General features: G+C 34.1%; 1 protein-coding gene across 3 annotated transcripts; it reads left to right on the top strand.

The window, feature by feature from the left end:
- Nucleotides 1-3,614: 3,614 nt before the first annotated feature.
- Zfand1 (zinc finger AN1-type containing 1) lies at nucleotides 3,615-20,398 on the top strand. 3 transcript variants are annotated; one of them, XM_015485919.2, is made up of 8 exons: nucleotides 3,615-3,726; nucleotides 5,762-5,804; nucleotides 6,936-6,975; nucleotides 9,079-9,206; nucleotides 9,294-9,385; nucleotides 10,135-10,256; nucleotides 19,037-19,192; nucleotides 19,284-20,398. In XM_015485919.2, the coding sequence occupies exons 1-8, from the start codon at nucleotides 3,672-3,674 to the stop codon at nucleotides 19,452-19,454; spliced, it is 807 nt and encodes a 268-aa protein (XP_015341405.1). In that variant the 5' UTR covers nucleotides 3,615-3,671; the 3' UTR covers nucleotides 19,455-20,398. The 3 variants fall into 3 exon arrangements, with proteins under 3 accessions (XP_015341405.1, XP_048638697.1, XP_048638696.1); XM_048782740.1 differs by having other exon boundaries at nucleotides 3,655-3,839; XM_048782739.1 differs by having other exon boundaries at nucleotides 3,663-3,757.
- Nucleotides 20,399-20,654: the final 256 nt, after the last annotated feature.

Below are 20,654 nucleotides of genomic sequence, written 5' to 3'. Positions count from 1 at the left end.
TATGGCTGGCCAAACCAAATATGTATGAGTTGATAAAGCACACCTGCCCTCACTGGGGAGAAAGGCAGTGAATATTTGCAGAATAATAATTCAAACTGTCACACCTGCGGGTTTATAACAGATAATATAACTCTGTATCAAAAAATAATATTCAATTAACAACTTACTTTTTTTCCTCTTACTCATGTTTATTAATATTACATTGAGCAGAGATTCTGAATAAAGAGGGATTCTAGGGTGGAGGATGGGAAAGGCATCGGAGCACAACAGACACTAGGATGGCAATTTGTAAATCAATGGATGTGTAACTGATGTGATTCTGCAATCTGTGTATGGGGTGAAGGTGGGAGTTCATAACCCACTTGAATCAATGTGTCAAATATGATATGCCAAGAAATTTGTAACGTTTTGAACAACCCACAATAAAAAATTAAAAAAAAAAAAAGAGGGATTCTAAACATGCATGTGATAATATAAGTAAATAATAGTAATTATTTGCTAATAATATGGAATTTTGTGTGTAGGTATGAATTACTGGCCCACTATCACTAAGCCACCCCTGGCCCTTTTCATTTTTGAAACAGGGTCTAAGTTGGTGAGACTGGCCTCAAACTTGCAATCCTCCTGCCTCAGCCTCGAAAGTTACTAGGATCACAAGTGTGCACCACCATGCCTGCAATGTGGAATTTTAAAAGTAAATATAGGATTTTAAAAAGTAAAACATTATTGCATTCTTTTCAAATGTTTAACAATAGGGTAAGTACTTGTCACACTTGACACTTTTCAATGTTTTAAGCAATCATAATTTCAGATACTAAGTTTATTCTTATTCTCACCTTTTGGTATTGACAAAAAATTCAAACAAAAGTGAATTCTTATTTTAACCAATTAAGAAATAAAGTAGAATGGGGTGCAGTGACGCATATCTCTAATCCCAGCTACTTGGGAGGCTGAGACAGAAGGATAGTAAGTTCAAAGCCAGCCTGGTCAACTTAGTGAGATCCTGTCTCAGAATAAAGAATATAAAAGGGCTGGGGACACAGCACAGTGTAAAGTGCCCTTAGGTTCAATCCTCAGTACCTAAATAAATAAATCTAACATCAGTACTCCAAACATTTGTTATGAATGAGTTTTAACATCGTTTATAGCATTAAGTGGGATCATACCTAATTCCATACTTGTCTAAATATGCCAAACCTTTAAATAGAATTAATTTCCCATTCTCTAGAATATTATCTTTGGAGAAGCATTTTCATTGCAAAACAACAAATAGCCAGAGAAGTTCACAGACACACATTAACAAAGAAATATACAGGGAACATCAATATAAATGCAACATGTGGTTCAAAATAGGGCATTTTTCCCACTACCATCCCATATGTGCCTTTCTGATCAAAGTCCTTCCTTACCTCCACAGGTATTCACTCTTCTGTACTGCATGTTATCTTAATTTTCTTTATAGGCACACCTCTATGTACTAATCCCTAAACAATTTAATGATGCCTCTTTGAACTTTATGTAAGTGGAATGATATGACATGTATTCTTTGGGTTTTATTTTACCACAGAATACTTCATTTTTAAGTGTTATCAACATTCTCATACACAGTATATCTCCTTCATTTTCACTGTTGTAAAGGATTAAACTGTTTAGCCATTCCACAAGTTATTGTTTCTGTTATTGGTAAGCATTTGTTTTATTTTCAGATTAAGCTGATGCTGCTCTCAGGATTCTTGTATGTCTCTCTTGTGCTCAAATTTCCTCCAGTATATAGCAATATTACTGTTTCAGGTGTTTAGATTTTGATCATTTTTCCATTCTAAAATCTGGAGAAAGGGGCTCTACCCTAATTAGGTATGAATCAAAAAATCTAAATTTCAGCTAATTATTTCATAGATTTATACAAAATATTTATTATGTGGTCTAATGACATTGTGGTAGATTGAAAGAATTACAGCAAGGAATAAAACATCAGTTGAACCATCAGGTTATATAACCATATGGCCTAGTAAAGGAGAAGATGTACATAAAAATAACTATAAAAATTTGGAAGTAACTAAGTTTAATAAAGAGGTACAGATAAACCACAATAGAGTCTAGAAGAAAGATTGACTCCTTGATAGTGGGAGGAATGAAGGAAAGCCCTGAAATAATAACATTTGAATGTAACTCTCAAGGATAGGTAGAAATTTGATTTGTAAAGATAGTGAAAGGACACTTTAAAGCAAAGGGAATAGCACAAAGACACAGAGTAAAGCATTTGGGGATTGGAATAGGAAACATGTAGTAACTAAAGTTGACAAGTGCATAAAACATCTAAGGGTTTTTTGTTTTTTTTAACTCATTCATTCAATAATTATTTATTTTATGTCTGAAAGGCTCAGGGCAATTACAATACGATGGACAGGAAAAGAAACATACATGATCTCTGTCTTCTTGAAGTTTACAGCTTTGAAAAAGATGCAAAATGAATTGTATAACAGCAAGGTTTGTTCTAGTCAGGGAGAGCAAAGAATTTCTCTCTCTCTCCCTCCCCCCCCCCTTTATTTGTTTTTGGTACTAGGGATTTAATTCAGGGTCACTCAACCACTCCCTACATCCCCAGCCCTATTTTGTATTTTATTTAGAGACAGGGTCTCACTGAGTTGCTCAGCGCCTCCGCCTTGCTGAGCTCAGCTGGCTTTGAACTCAGGATCCTCCTGCCTCAGCCTCCAGAGTCTCTGGGATTACAGGCATGGGCCATGGGCCCAGCTAAGAATCTCTTAAACAAAAAGAGTGTGGTGCAGTGGTTCACACCTGTAATCCCAGCAACTTCGGAGGCTAAAGCAGAAGGATCGCAAGCAAGCATTGGATGGTTTTCCAGATCCTGTCATGAGTATAGTGGTCACTTCACTCTGCGTAGTGTCATGTTAGTGGAATGGCATTCTTTTTACCCCACCTAGTAAAGCCTTTGAGGTGGCTCATCAGGCACACAACTCCCTTACTTCCCAATGGAATCCTCCTAACTCTCAGGTCGTCTTGTTAAATGAATCTGTGCTGTAGAAACCGAGGAAGCCTATGTGCTTGGTACACACTCGAGACCCCAGGAAAAAAATCCCCCATTTTAATAATAATAATAATAATAATAATAATAATAATAATAATAATAAAGACAAGAGAAAGAACCTTTACTTCTTAAAAGGCCTAGTGACTCCATTATCAGGGGCATTTACTTCAAATCATATATCAAGACAGTGTGACAGGATGAGTCAGAAGCTGCATAATCCCTTTCAATTGATTCTTGCAATGTTTTGTGCCAGGAACTGTGCTGGTTCCTGGGTCTTATTAATTAAAAAAAAAAAAATCCTTATGAGAGCGTCCCGGATCCTGGTAGTGGCACCCTCAAAACACCCCCACCGCCTGCAAAATCCCAGAACTGCGGCTGAGCTTTCGGTAGGAACTGGGCGAAGAGAACTTCCGCTCCAGGAAAAGAACTCAGAAGGCCCCTCCCTTTACTCGGTGCCGCCCGGGTGCACGCCTAGATGGCCAGGATGCCGGCAGCTTCCGGTGTTCGCCCGGCCCTCACCTGCAGGCTCCGCCCCCAGGAGCTCCACGCTCCCAGCAGGCGCCGCGAGCGCAACATTGCCCTGCCCCGCTGTAGTTCCGCCAATCGCCTGGAGGGCGCTGCAAACATGGCGGAGTTGGACATCGGGCAGCATTGTCAGGTGGTGCACTGCCGGCAGCGAGGTGACCCGGGAGTCCCCATTCCCCGGCCGCGGTAGATCCAGGCTCTGCTTTGGCGCCACGGATGCGTGGCGGCGGGTGAGGGGAGGCCGCAGAGCTGGCTGAGGAGCGGGCGGGTGCGTTCCTGCCTAGTGGACGATGAGATAGATGTGTTGGTGCTTATTGTTGTTCCTGTGTCTTGGGAAGAAATTTGCGGTCTCCATGCAGTTCCTGAAAATGAACCTTGCAAAGTTCACTATGGTTTTCCAGTGCTTTTTCTCCAAGAAGTCCGAGAGTACACTGCTGGCTCGCGGAGCGCCCTCTCCTTTCTGCTTAGCTCCAGGAGCTAGGATGCTTAAGTGGGAACACTCAAGTTCCCCTCTGGCCTTGGCCCCTGCGACCTGTACAAGCCACTTTCCCAGCCTTTGTATTTACTTACATGTCAAACGAAGGATTTGGGCGAGATTACTTTTAACCTGGTCTTCACGGGCCCCTCAGAAGATGAGCATGTGGGAGAAGGCTTTTGTCAGGTTCTGAAAGAGCTCCTTATCTTCGGACTATTCCATCCGATGATTATGTTCTCTCTGCTAGGTCATTCTTTGATTCTGATTATCATTGAACAAACATTTACAAAGCTTTGGTTTTGGAGCTGAAAGCATTGGTTTTGGTGCATCTAATGTTTACTTTTGTTTCTAAAAATTCTCAAAATAACAAATATGTACAATCTTTCATATTGAAAACAGAAGTTTTAGAATATTATGTGCTGTACTTTCTTTCTCTTATTGACAAATGTATCCATAATTTCTTGGTTTGAAACCAAATCTTAGAATATTGTAATAACAATAGTGACAGTTCATCAAGCCCATTTCTCGGGTGAGGGAAGGATTATCAGGCCCTTTTATTCCCAAAGTATAATGATCCAAGGGTCCCTTTTGGTTGCAGTAAAATCTTTCTATTTGGAATGAAAATACCTGTAGAATAAGATCTTTTCAAGGCAATTTAGCTTTCTCTAAAGAAGGACTCAGTAGTACCTTCTGATTTTCACTTTTTAAAAGTAGTGAGCTTGGATATATCCAGCTTCACTTGGCTGTATAGTGTAATATGAGAAAATATTAAAAATTTAGAAAGTGATTCATTGAATCTAGTAATTAACTGTTAGTTGCCATTTTTGAGAGTGGATACTTTCATGTACTTTCCAAAAGTTCAGTTCAGTTCTTGTTATTTGGTCCTAGTGTACTTGTTCCTCACCAACAAAGAAACAATTCAGCAATTAATTTTAAAGTATCAGTCCATTTATTGAATTTCTGGAATCTCACTGAAAGCATCTCCACCCAGTTACTACAACATTTTTTGGAGTTGAGCATATACAAAGGAAGCTAATTATTATATTGCTCTTATTAATTTTAGTTACTGCATTACTATTCTGACCTTTCACGTTTATCTCATTTGGATTTTATAATTACCTTGTGGAGAGAGTGTGGCATATAGCACAAATCCAGATGTAGATGCGTACGCATATGCACATACACGTGTGTACATATACAAATATTATATACTTATATTTTGTATATATAATTCTATTTACCTGTTTATATTTACCTAATAATAGAGCTTTTGTTTTTGTGTATGTAGAGACATAGAGACATGCACATGTACACTATATCATGTGTGTATACATTTATATTGCCAAAGCTAATCTATTTAATGTTACCAGATTAGTAAACAGTGAATCAGAATTAAAGTCCAGATATTTTACTCCAAATGAGGAATTTTTGCAGTATACAATCCTCAAAAACTGCATCTAGTAAATCTTGGAAACAAAACAAAAAAGATAAATGCCACAGATTGCATTCTTCTGTTAATTCTTTTTTTTTTTTTCAGTTATTAAAATTGTGATGACCTCTGTTTAGCAGTGATTATGTAGTGACTTGCAACACTAGTATATTAATAATTTAAAAAATGTTCTATAGAAAATGAATACTTTGATTCTTTCTATGTAAGAAAACTAAATAAAAATTGGATACTGATCAGAACCTACAACATTTTTCCCCAATTTTAGATTTTCTTCCATTTGTATGTGACGGTTGTTCAGGAATATTTTGGTAAGTTGTTCTTATGCAGGATTTGGGAGTAATTTTGGTATTTGTGATATGCTTTATTTCTGAAAAATATAATGATTTAAAATAATTGTTTCTTTAACCATTGATACTTGATATTCAATACATTAATCACTTGAGAAAGACTGACTAATCATTAACTACTTACACCTATGTATGGTTAACCTGTCAACTTCCAGAATTGGGGTAATATATGTGAATTTTATATAAAATGATATATTTGTACCTTTAAATTGCAAGGAGGAAATAATACATAAACACAAAAAATATGGAAAGCAATCCAGTTATGGTTATCACTATTATTTATTTATTTAGTGCCAGGGATTGAACCCAGGGATGCTTAACCACTGAGCCACATCCCCAGCCCTTTTAATATTTTATTTAGAAACAGGGTCTTGTTGAGTTGCTCAGGGCCTTTCTAAGTTGCTGAGATTGGCTCTGAACTCATGATCCTCTGTTTCCCTAGTTGCTGGGATTATAGGCATGTGCCTCTACACCCAGCTATTACTATTTATTTTTAAAAATAAAATGAAAAGAACTCAACTATCATTTTTTTAAAATGGGCATTACATGTCATTTCAACATATCACATGTATAGTGAAACCCAAAAACTAACCAAGAATTTTGGAAAATGTATTTTTTTTACAATTAATTTTTTTTTAATTTTAAGTATTTAATTTATGAAATAGAACACAGGGGGAAAAGCATATTTAGAATATAATTCAGGAAGAATTATAGGTAAATAAAAGTTGTATGTATATTTAAATTATTCAGAAATAGAGCCAAGTGTGGTAGTACATGCCTGTTTATCCCAGCAACTTGGAAGACTGAGGCAGAAAGATTACAAGTTTGGAACCAGCCTGGACAATTTAGTGAGACTCTGTCTTGAAATGAATGAATGAATGAATAAATAAATAAATCGGGCTATAGCTTAGTAGTAGAGTACTACTGGGTTCAATCCCTAGTGCTCCCCCAAAAAAGACAGTACTCCTTGACATTTCACTATTGATGGTCCTTACTAATTTAAAACCATTAAAATATCTCACATTGCTGTAGTTATCTTAAGAGTTTTATTTGATTGCATTTAATTAAACACTACTTTTTTAATTATTTAAGCCTTGAACACAGAAGCAAAGAGTCACATGGTTGTCCTGAGGTATGTTAATTTTCTCCAATTTAATGAAACCTATTTGTATCCATGCACTTTCATTCAGAATTTCATTAGATTTAAAGCCAGTCAGTACCCTACAGATTAAAGTTTGGTAGACTGAACTGAATATGTAAAGAAGCTTTTGCTTCATTTTTATTTTATTTTTTTTTTCTGATTTAAAGAAAAATTGTTCTACATGGTATTTATAAATTTTTATCCTCATATGACTTTTATTCCTTGACATTTCTGTTTAGGTAGTCCACTTACAACATTAGGTTTTCTATTTATAAATATACATTGAAATTAATATTCTCAGTATATAGTCTTTCCAGTTCGTTGTTTCCTTCATTATTCATTTTCACTGGTATTTTGTAGTAGAATCCTTTGATAGTAAATTGTTTGGGCTCTATCGGCTTTCATACACTAGGAACAAACTTTTTATCCAGCAGAATCCCTACCTTAATTCTGACAAATTAATGGACTAAGGAAGGGCTGGCAGATACAAATCAAAAAACCCTTGTTATTTAGTTGAATGAAGAAGCTTAATATAGAGACATTTGGGTCTGCAAAGGAAATCTAGAATTAGGTAGATTTGCTCACCAGTCACAGCAGCACTGGACCAAGTTAGGCTTCCTCACTAGAAACAGATGAATTCCATTTGAAAAAGAGAAAGCTAGGCCTACCATATCTAGTATAATCTTCAATTTTGCAGTCAGATAAGTTGTTCCACCTTCCTATGGACAAAGAGAGATGGGGAGTTAGACTGAATTCACACCATTTAGAAAAACAACATTTGTCTTTAATACTTTTAAGTTGACATTTATTCTTGCCCACCATTTATCAAGTACATTGCCAAGGTTTCCAATGATTTTTTCATGTGTTCTTTCAATTATAGAAAAATAAAATTACATGAACTTAAGTCAAAATGTGAACTTTTAGGAACTTGGGATGGTAGAGCACTCGCCTAGCATGTGTGAGACTCTGGATTCCATCCCTAGTGCACATCCTTGCAAAAATCTGAACCTTTAAAGTTTAAAATCTGAGTTTTTAAAGTTTAAGTAATCTGTATAATGAGGAAAATAAAAATTATCTAATATGTCAGTTTTCTATAGGATTAATTGGAAGGAAATACTCCTTTAGAGTTTATAGTAAAATTTATTAATGTTTCTAATACAGCTCACAAATCTGTCCTATGCTTTTTTTTTAAAGGGTATCATTTGATTTCTATGAGTGTCACTCAAATTATTGGATTTCATTAAATAAATATTGAAATAAATTAATTTTATCATTAGATTACTGCAACAAGTTTGGAAGGATATTTAAGAAATAAATTGCAACAAAAATGTACAACATGAATGTAAAAGAATTTCTTCAAGCTGTATAGTATTCACACAATTCCCTAAATTTACTCAACTTTATAAATTAGGTTACTTTAATGCCAAACAGCCTGGCTGATCTGGATTTTTTTTTTTTTTTTAAATTCTTACAAAAATCTTGTCTTCACCTGATATAATATTTTTTGACAATGTAAAATATAGCATAGAAAATAGTATATGATTATAAAACTATGTCTAGCCCTTTGTCTCATGGGTAAATAGGTAATTTTAAGTAGTATATTCCCTAAGTTAACTGTTTAGTTCCCTAAAACTTGTATAGAAAGTACTTATGACTTGCCAGTTACGGATTGACAAGATGATTTCCTGAACATATTATGGGGGCATTTGTATGAGGGACTTTTTTGAAATAGAAGATTAAAATTGCAGAGAGTAACTGAACAGTCATTTTAAATTAGAAGATAAATATACCATAGTAGGAAAATTATGAAAATGTAGAAAATTCAACATCGTAATCATTTCCTTTTTTTGTGTGTGTGGTGCTGGGGATTGAACCCAGGGCCTTGTGCATGTTAGGCAAGCACTCTACCAATTGAGCTATATCCCCAACCTCAGTAATCATTTTTTAAATAATCATTATATTTTTATGTGAGAGTATATAACTTGATATAATGAGTTTAAACCAAAATGATGTGAATTTTGCCTTCTAAAATGGATTTGCATATATACTTTAAATGTTGAGGATAATGCCATTTCCCCCCTTTTACATTTTCAGGTAACTGTAATCAATGAGAGACTGAAGACTGATAAACATAAATCTTACCCATGCTCATTCAAGAACTGTGTTGAAAAAGAGCTTGTGGCAGTTATATGTCCTTACTGTGAGAAGAATTTTTGCCTGAGGTATTTACTTAGACCATTCAAGCTTTGTATATCTGTTTAAGTTGTATACAAATACATGTGCTAGTGAAACTCTCCTGTTGTTCATAGACATCGCCATCAGTCAGATCATGAGTGTGAAAAACTGGAAATCCAAAAGCCCCGAATGGCTAACACTCAGAAACTTGTTAAAGACATTATTGGTAGGTATCTAGAAAACTTGTTCTATTGATTTTCTTGTTTCTGTATTCTCTGTTAGTTCCAGAGCTCCTGCCTCTTATTTCTGCTTACCATTTATGGAATGTATCATTAATAGCTCCAATGGTAATAACTTGTATTTTGAGGACATTCTTGCAATACTATTTCTTACGAGGCCTCTCTGACCAAAGAGAATCTGGAAGCTATTTGAAAGTACCGCACAAGATGGTCTTCTTGCTGGGCTGCCCATCAGATCAGCTGGTTAACCATCCTGGCTTCGATTTGGTTGGTATTCATGAGGTTGACATAGTAGTTTGCTTTCTCTTAAGAGCAAACTCTAATAAGCCTGTTTGGCTGTGTTATAAATGCTGCTAAGATACCAAGAAAGAATAGATCTGTGACTTAGATTTGTTATCTCTGCCAGTATGTTAGTTCAGCAGAATTTTCATTTTGTGTTAAGGATAGTACCTGTATTAAAATCTTCCATAATAAAATCCTGAACTTTTTTGTAGAAGCATTAGTGACTGCTTTAGATTAAACAGGCTAAGTTGGAAACAGTGAAATTTTTTGATGTGGAGATTGCTTGATCAACCTCAGTGATACTTTTCCATTAGTCATCTATAGTGCCTGAATCTCTGTAGTATGCAATTTGTATATGTTTTAGGGCCATAATGAATAAATGCCTTAAAATAAAACTCTGGAAATGTAATGTAAAAGTTCTTATGTGTTTACATGCTTAACATTTACTTCTTAGATTCCAAGACAGGAGAGACAGCAAGTAAACGACGGAAAGGTGCCAAAAATAGTGAAACAGCTGCAAAGGTTGCATTGATGAAGTTAAAGATGCATGCTGATGGGGACAAGTCATTGCCACAGGTTAGTCTTAGAAATCTGGAGAAACAAAGGTGTTCTAAATATAGTTGAAGTCTCCTTTTTATTCCTCCGTCCCATGAAGTAACAATTAACCTGCATCTGATATGTATCATTTTTAATATTACATGGTATATGATATGCATCAATAATATGTGTTTTATGAGTTTTTTCACTTATAAAAATGACAGTGAACCATATAAATCCTCCAACTTTCCCCCACCTTTTGGCATCATATTTTTAAAACTTATCCATGCCAATACTTTTAGATTAGTTCTAGTTCATCTGGTAGCTGCATGTTAATTCCATCATGTGAATATACTCCAAGTTATCTATTCTTTTATTAATAAAATTCAGACTTTTCCAATCTTTTGCTATATAAATTGTTATACAGTGAAGTCCCTTATGTATGTGTGGTAGAGTTTCCATAGGTAGTTGGACATTATCAAATGTGATTGTACTGATTTGTCTGCTTCCAAAAGCACTTTCAATTGTATCCATTCCTGGCCATTATTCTTTCAGAATTACTTTGTCCTGTTCTGCAAAATTGCATTTTTTTTGTTTTGTTTTGTTTTGTTTTTGTAGTGCTGAGGATTGAACCCAAGGCCTCGTGTATGCAAGGCAAGCACTCTACCAACTGAGCTGTATCCCTAGCCCCTGAAACTTCAATCTTCATAGAAATTATGCTGCTTTTTGTGTGTGTGTGTGTGTGGTGCTGTGGATTGAACCCAGGGCCTTGTGCGGGCGAGTCAAGCACTCTAACACCTGAGCTATATCCCCAACCCTCAGGTGTTCTTTATATGTGTAAACAACATTCTGTAATACTTACCTTATTTTTTATCTTTTCTTAGGTTTATGCTTACATTCTTTATCATTTTGGTTGTCATCACAAATACCTTTTTTAAAGTCACATTTTTCTGTCTTTGCAGGTTATTTATTATATGTTGGCCTTGTATGCAGCAAATAAGTTCTGAATGGTTCCTATACTTTGTAGATTTTTTGAAATGTCTTCTGTGCAGTCATATCTTCTGCAAATACCAGTTTCTGTGGGATGTTTTTCCCCAAATTTTCTTTCCTCTAACTCCTTCTTTTTGTTATTATTATTTGTCCTTGTGCTGAGAGCTCCACAAAAATGTTGATAGTATGGATGGTAGCAGGCATTTGTCATTCATCTAACTTTAATGCAAATACTTCTAAAGTTTCATCAAATATTATATTTTCTATAGCCTTTATCAACCTAACAGTATTTGTTTCTCTTGCTAGTTTGCTAGGAATTTATATCATAAATGGGTATTAAAATTTACTGTTTTTTTTTATTGTATCTTATAAGATGATCATCTTTTTTTCTCCTTACTACAATAAAAAATTACACTGATTGATCTTTTTCATTTTTAAACCAGCCATATATTCCAGGATAAACCACTTGACTCTAGTAGATGATTATTTTAAAATGCATTGTTACATTGATTTGCTAATATATTCTTAATAACATTAGTTAGTAAAAGTATACTCATAAAATTAGTTGAGCAGCTTTCCCTCTTCTACACTTTGAGATAGTTGTAGAGAATATAGTGATTATAGCATTCAGTTTTTATAACCTTTAAATCTAATATTTTTTTCCAGTATCTTTTTATTTGTATATATGACAGTAAAATATATTTTGACATATTATACATACATGGAGTGTAATTTATTCTAATTAGGATCCCATTCTTGTGGTTGTACATGATGTGGAATTAACACTTGTCATGTATTCATTTATGAACATAGGAAAGTTATATCTGATTTCTTCTACTGTCTTTTCTATTTCCATACCCCTTCCCTTCTCTTCATTCCCCTTTGTCTAATCCAATGAACTTTTATTCTTCCCTCCTCACCCAGTCTAATATTTTTTAAGAGGAGAATTTTAAATACTATTCTACTTCATTAGATAATTCTTGGCTTATTTGGTGAATCTAGTTCTTCTGAAGTCAATTTTGGTAAGCAGTATTTTTCTAGAGAATTCTTATTAGCTGTAGACTTTCTAGTTTATTGTTACAAAATTGTTCAAGTTATTCTCTTATGAAGCCAGATCTCTATTGTGTCTTTTGTTATTCCATATTCCATTTCATTAATATTTTTCATTTGTACTTTTATTTGTTTCTCCCTTAAATAATCTTGCTAGGGTTTTTTTTTTTTTTTTTCATCTTTTCAAAGAACCATGTTTTGGTTTTATTCACCTATATTATTTCTTTGTCTTGCATTCCACTAATTTCTGCTCAGATATTATTTCCTTGTCTTTACTGTGTTTAGATTTTTGTCTGACATTCTTTTCCCAAGTTCTCAAATGAAATGGTCAACTTATTTATGTTCAGCATAGTTGTTTGGGTGTATTTTTTTTTTTATATCTTTATTTGTATACAATTTCAAACACAGAAAAGTTACAAGAATAGTACAAAGAATTTTTCATATCCTTTACCCAAATGCAACAGTTATTTACATTTTTCTCTGTTTGCTATAACATTTGCATTCTCTTTCTTTGTGTGTGCACAAGTGTATTAATTTTATGTCTACTTGATCTGTCAGTTTCTTAGACAAGTGTGTTAGTGAAACCTTCAACCATGGAAATTCTTCTTGTAATTTTAATGGTTTCCTGAGTTGTGTTTATCAGGTGTATGGAATTTCTTCATTGTATTTTTTTTTATGAATTTTGCCTTAAATTCTATTTTTACTTATAATAATACTTTTATTAGTTTTATTTTAGTGAACATTTAACTATTATGTCTTTTTTCATTCTTTTATATTCAACTTTTCTGTGTTGTTTTATTTTAGGGTGTATCTTGTAAGCAGCATATAGCTGGAGTTTGTTTTTTTAATCCAGTTTGATAGTATCTCTTTTATAGGTGAGTTAAATACATTTTATTTATTGTGATCACTGATGCATTTGAACATATTTCTTCCATCTTGTGTTTTCTGCTTATTCTTATAATTCCTTCTGTCTTTCCCGTCTTCTTTTTTCTTATTTAAATTTTTTATATTCCCTTACTTTCTACTGGTTTAGAAATCATTGATTATAGTTTTCCAATTTTTGTGGTTATCCTTAATAGTGTCATTTACAAAAATTTATTAGATGTTTTTATAATTACAAAGGTAGTCCATACTTTTATAGTATACCTGTTGAGAGAGTGTATACTTAAAAACTAAATATACCCTCCTATGTCCCTTGTCCATTTCCAAGCCCCGCAATCAGTGATTCTCAACTAAGGATGATTTCTCCTTCTGGGGGACATTTGACAATGGAGACATTTTTGGTTGTCACAACTGGGGGTGTGGTGCTACTGATATCTAATGGATAGAGGCCAGGGATGCTACTAAACATCCTACAATTCAAAGGACAGTGCTCACAATAGAGTTTTCTGGTCCAATATATCAGTACTGGTCTGGAGGGAGTTAGAGTTCTTACTTAGCTTATGCTAAGTAAATTTGGTCCCCACCACTGCAAAGAATAAATGTCAGTATTGTAAAGTTGAGAATACCTATCTTAAAGCATCCAGTAATATCATTCATATTATTTTTCAATTCTTTCACTACTTAGACCAATAGTTAAAATTTAAATATCACCTAATTTTGTTCTAAGCACTATTGTAACATGTTTCATCCTTACAGCAAGCCAGTGAGGTATACATTATTGCAGATGAGAAAACTGAGGCACAAAAGGGTTAAGTAACTTGCTAGTGACATACCTAGTAAGAGAACTGTGAATTAAAACCAGCCAATTTGGCTTCAGAGACTCTTTTCTTACATCCTTAATATATTATGGAGCATTCTACAAATCTATAGATGTGATTTTTCTGCCTACTATTAATGTTTTTGTATGTGTGTACAAATATAAATATATAGATATATTGGTGTATGTGTTCTCATACACACATTTCATAGGTAATATGTATGTGCACACATGTGTACACATACACATGCATAGATATATATAACGCACATATTTTTTTGTACATACATATATATTTATACATGTGTGATTTTGATTTTACACAAAATGAAATGTATTCTACTTAATGTACGCAATAACTTGAAGAGTGTTTTTTGATCATTATTTTACAAAAATGACATGTACTCATTTGGTCAGCATAGTTTTTGAACACCTGTTATATATGAAGCCTTGGGGATACAGCAGTGAGTAAAATAAAGTCTCTGCTCTTATGACGTTTATATGCTATTGAATCTGATATTGTTATGTGTATGTATAATACACATACACACACGTCTGGTGTATGGTGCTGAGGTCTATAAATAAAATTAAAGCAGTTCTCCTTTGGTGCCACCTGTAATCCCAGTGGCTCGGATGGCTAAGGCAGGAGGATCACAAGTTCAAAGTCAGCCTCAGCAACTTAGCGAGGGCCTATATAACTCAGTGAGATCCTGTCTCTAAATAAAATACAAAAAGGCAGGGGAAAGGACTCAGTGGCTATGCATTTTTTTCTCTACATACACTTCTCATTATTGCCTATTAAAGATTCCTCAAGGGCACAAATATGGCTCTCCATCATTTTCTTTAAAAGCTGTATCATAGTCCATAATGTGGATACACTGTAACTTATTTTGCCATTTTCCTATTGATGTGCATTCATGTTGTTTCTAGTTTCCTCCACTATTTTAAGTATCAATCTGATACTTTTATATTTGTAATGATGTTTTCTAATGATGTTTTTCCTGCACCGAAGGTTATATATATTTTAAAATCTAATAAATATTGCCAAACAACTCTACAGAGGAGTTGTAACAATTCATATTTCTACCAACAGTAATTATAATAGCAAACCTTTATTGACTATACCAAGCATTGTTTTGTGACTCTGGATTTTTTTTTCTCTCTCACTATTCTTCATTTCATACAGTAATCTAAATGAAGTTAAGTATTGTTTAAGAATCACTCAGAAATCCCAGCAGCTCAGATGGGTGAGTCAGGAGGGTCACAAGTTTGAAGCCAGCCTTAAAATAAAATTTTAACAGTACTGCAAAAAAGAAAAGGAAAATCAAGAAAAGAATTACTCAGTTACAGCCTGCCCTCCTAACCAGTTCAGTATGTTCCACTTGTCACTCTTACATGAGAATACCTCTCTCCTGTGATTTCCACTAGCTGTTATCACTCTTTTTAAGTAAAGTTTTCTAGTTTGTTGGCTATAAAATGATAGCTCATAATGGCTGTAATTTGCATTTATCTGACTTCTGTTGGATTTGAACTTCTTTTAGTATGTTTTTTGGCCATTTGAAATTGCGTTTTCTGAATTGCCCATACATATCCTTTGATTATTTTTCTTTGGGGCTTTTTATTTTTATTTTTTTAAATTTTTATTGTTTTGTCAGCTTATGGAAAGAAACTCTTACACTATAACAGGCACTAGTCTTTTTATAATCAATCTACTTTGCAAACTTTCTTTGAAATCAGGTATATTGATTTCACTATGCTTCTCATTGATATAATATTTAAATTTCTAGGATCTGTCTTTTTAAAATATTTTTACATTTGTCTTTAATCAATCTGATTTTGTGATATGAGCTATGGGCTCAATTTTATTTTCATTCAGTTGGTTAGCTAGTTTTACATCACTGATATTAAATAGTCATTTTTTTTTCTATTGAATTGAAATACCAAAATATCACCTTCATTGTAAATTAACATTCTACATACACAGAATTATTTTTTAATTTCCAAGCTATTTCACCATCTATCTGTTCTTTTCTCATGTTAATACCTAATAGTAGCTTCATAGACTGTTCTATATCTGTAACCTAAGTCCTGTCTCTATTTTTTTCTAAGAAATATTTTAGCATTTATTCATTCATATGAACTTTAAAATTACTATATCCAAATTTTTAAAAACATCTCAGGATTTTCAATCCTATAATTCTGGGATATAGTTGCAAATGACAGGCTTCAGCATATACTGTTTAAAAATATTTTAAGAGACAGGGATAACACAACATGGTCTTAGAAATATGTCTTCCTATCTCCTCCCTTTCCCACAAGGATGTAAGTTGCTCTCACTTTTAGCTTGTTTGCTATTAGACTTTCTCAACTCATACTCTTCATTGACCTCTGCCATCTGTTATTAGGGAAACATCTTTTTGCGGTTCATTCTTGTTGTATTTTGTAATTCTCCTTTTTGGATAGCTTTTAAGGTTTTTATCTGTGATATTCTCAAATATTGGTGCAGTGTTCCAGGTTTCAGTATATTTTAATTATCTGCCAGGCACCATGGCGCATGCCTGTAATCCCAGCAGCTCAAGACGCTGAGGATCACAAGTTCAAAGCCAGCCTGAGCAATGGCAAGATCCTAAGCAACTCAGTGAGACCCTGTCTCTAAATAAAATACAAAATAAGGCTGGGGTTGTGGCTTAGTGGTTGAGTGCCTCTGAGTTCAATCCCCAGTACTAAAAAAACGAAATGATATATGTATTTTTAAATTATCCAACTGGACAGTTGAGATACATTTTTAATTTTTTCTCTTCACTTTTGAAAAATTATAGTCATTTTCTCTCTGGTTGTCAATTCACTGGTAGGTGAAGAGTCTCTGAAGTTCTTGTTCAACATGTTTTGGAGATTTATAATTTCTCTCTGTATGTCTTTATACTATATTCTGGCTGACTCTTGGTTAATACACTTTTTTATTGAGGAATGTAGAAATTTACCTTGTTTGAGTTTCTTACTTCAATAATCTTATTTTTGGTTTTCTGTTTGGATCATCATAACTTTTCCTGTTTCATTTCTACTTGTTTTGATTTCACTACTTTTTGTTCCTTCGCATATTATTTCTTTATTTAATGTCTTTTAAGTTCACTTATTTTCAATGGTCTATAATAGCTGAACCTTGAATTTGTTTTAAAATGTCAGCTGATTGACCCTGTGTGTTCATCTTGAGTAAGAGATTCTGTCTGTATCTCTCTCCCTCTCCTTACATGGTTAATCCCTGTCTAACAATTTTGTGTTTTCTTCTGCCTGACCCACACTTCCAGAACCTCCATATCAAATCCATATTTGAGACTGGAAGTTTGTGCTTCTGCCCTACAGAGATTTTCAAATTTTTCAAGATGCATTTACTGAGCTTTGTTCACTGCCATTAGGTTATATCATGTTTTGCTGCCTTCAGAATGTTGATTTGTATAAGCAACAGCCCAGTTAACATTTAGCAATCACTTCTTTAGCCTCCTTTCCTAGAGCCCAAGCCCCATTCCAGCCTCTGCTTTTAACCAGTGAACCTGACCAGGGAGTTTTAGTTCTATTTCTATGCAACACCAGTATTCCCCATTCACCCTCAGTCTCAACTCTGAATGACCTCTTCCTTCCTTTTGGAGTATCATGACAGCATGCATTTCATTTTTGATCCTCAGATATATTTATTCATTTTCTTTCTTTATTTTTTTATAGTGCTTCATATTGAACCCAGCAGTGCTCTACCACTGAGCTATATTCCCCAGCCCTTTGATTTTTCATTTTGAGACATGGTCTAACTAAATTGTCTAGGTTGGCCTCAAGCTTGCAATCCTCCTGCCTCAGCCTCCTGAATTGCTGGGATTGCAGGAGTTTGCCACAGTGCCCAACAAGGCTATATATTTTTAGTTAATCTCTTTTTATATTTATTCTCTTACTACTTTGTTTTGAAGCAGAGACTTTCTTTATGGACCACTGGAATTTCCAATGATTTCTTGTTTTTTTCTTTGAGTGCTTGTCCACTGATCTTCAACAAATCTGAATTCCCTAGTATTGAGATGGGAAGTGTTATTTTAAATACTTTCTCCAACAACCTAGAGAAGCTCCAACTAATCAGTAAAGATCCTATTTTCTTTCCTTCATTTGCTAATTAAGCAAGAAAATAGAGTATAAGGAGGCAAGTAGTATATAGAATACTGGAGAAACCATCTCTGAATTCCTGTTTTATTAATAAATTTTTTTCTGGGGTTTTATAGTTTAGTTTTTTGTTTTTAAGTTTCTTTGTACTAAAAAGTCCTACTGTCTCTAAAAATGTAGTAGTGGGGTCTTTTACACAAAAAGAAATGCTTCGTGTTCAAAGAATCCTTTACTTGCAAGTGGCTGAAACTTGACTCCCAAGTAGTACAAGCAAAATAGATTTGTTGCTGGGGACTGTGGCACACACCTGTAATCTCAGCAGCTTGGGAGGCCAAGGCAGGAGGATCACAATTTCAAAGCCAATCTTGGCAACTTAGCTTGGTCTGTCTTAAAATAAAAAATTAGAAAGGGCTAGGGATATAGCTTAGTGGTTAAGCACCCCTGGGCTCAATCCCTGGTACCTCCCAAGAAACAGGAAAGAAAAAAATTTTTAACTTTCTCATGTAACGGAGAGTTATGTATTATCTCATTGAGTGCCAAATTATGTTGAAAGATTTCATCCATTTCATCCATTTTCTTGATTTTTCTCTTTAAGGCTTCTTTTACCACATTGGTTCAGGAATGACTAAAGGAGTATGAGGACTCACTGCAACAGCACCATGTTTAAATCAGCAAATTAAAAAAAGAAGAACTCCCCCATCCTCAGCTTTTGAACATAAAATCTTAAGAAAAAGAGCCCGATTGGCCTAAGTTATGCATAGATAGCCATGGCCATACCCATACAATTAGTTAGATTTGAAGCTACCATGATTTGTGTTCCCATTAAGAGTTAATTCATTAGAGGGTAATCCTCTAACCAGAGGAAGAGAAGAAAGGATATCACCAGACTAAAACATGTTTTACTTCATATATATAACCTGTATTTTAACTTTTTATTTTACAGACAGAAAGAATTTACTTTCAGGTTTTCTTGCCTAAGGGGAGCAAAGAAAAAAGCAAACCCATGTTCTTTTGCCACAGATGGAGCATTGGAAAGGTCATAGACTTTGCAGCTTCTCTAGCCAGTCTTAAAAATGACAATAACAAATTAACAGCTAAGGTAACATATGGTTATGATAAATTTTCTCTAAAAGTTTTAGGATAATCTATACAAGTGTATATTACAGCATGATTAATTTCTCTCTCAACAGAAATTAAGGCTATGTCACATTACTTCAGGAGAAGCCTTACCCTTGGATCATGCTTTGGAAACCTGGATTACTAAGGAGGATTGTCCTTTATATAATGGTGGAAATATTATTTTGGAATATCTTAGTGATGAAGAACAGTCTTTAAAAAATGTTGATTCTTATTTGGAATAGTCACTCAAGAATTCAACCAGAAATCACAAGGAAAATTTTTATGTGCATGTTTAAGTCAATTTCTTTTACTATAGATACATTTTTTTTCAATTTTTAAAAGATGCTTTTTAATTTATTTCCATTCTGTCATAATTTATATTATCAGTTTTCTACTTAATTGGGGTTTTTATGTTTTAAAGTTTATGTGCTGATACTCAATTGTTAGCAATTTTTAAAGATTAGATTTATTAGTTTATACTGTAGAAACATCAGCAGAAGTGTGTTTCCCATTTGGTTAATGTCAGCTGTTGGCTGTGACACTGCTCCATCCCATCTTCACTCCAGAATCCAAGCTGAAGTAACAACCCCCTTTTTGGGACTTTGCCATTCTTATGGCAGAAGGAGATGGTAGATATGAGGTCAGCTCTTAAAAGATTCTTGTGTTATTTTGGCTTTAAGAAGTCACATGCTTACGCCTAGTGTTATAGGGCCCAAAAGTACAGCTTTACTGTTTGCCTTCATCATGATGTATACATTGATGTGTGTACATGAATTATGTAGATTTAGAGATCACCTCATTCAGTCTCAGTCTTCTAAATTTTTGGATGAGGAATCTCAGACCTAAGAAGAGAAACTTGTTGCCTTGGTATCACCTAACTGCATTGGGGTATGTTTCTGATAACCTCCCCCATTGTTTGTATGAATGTATTACAAATGGGAGGGATGATGGAATAGCCCAACTTTATTATAGTCTCTGTACCATGGCAAAACACCGGTCACAAATAACTACACTTTGCCAACAAAATGAATTTAATGTTTCTAACTAATGTTTTCTGTTACGCTTAACAAAGTACTATTATGTAGAAGGAATATAAATTATTTCTACATGTTCTTTGTTTTCTATGCTAATTATCATGGACCTATACAGTGACTTTAAATTTAATTAAAACAATAAACAATGTTCATTTGGTCTACTGTGTTATTCATATTATTTTCATATGAAGGATGACAATAATTTTCAGCTTTTATCAGGAGCTTATGCATTTATCTATTAACATAATTATTTGAATACCTACTAAATGTAAGGATTGGTTTCTAATTGTCACAGTAAATACAATGAAGATATGTATGCAATCTTTTAATGGTAATACAAAGTAGGATAGCAAGTTGCAGGTTAGTAGGCAGTATAGCCATGTTCCAACAGCTCTTTTATCAGAAACC

The sequence above is a fragment of the Marmota marmota genome, unplaced genomic scaffold, assembly GCF_001458135.2.
Source record: "Marmota marmota marmota unplaced genomic scaffold, marMar, whole genome shotgun sequence".
Lineage (NCBI taxonomy): Eukaryota > Metazoa > Chordata > Mammalia > Rodentia > Sciuridae > Marmota > Marmota marmota.
This window is presented reverse-complemented; position numbering and strand designations above follow the sequence as displayed.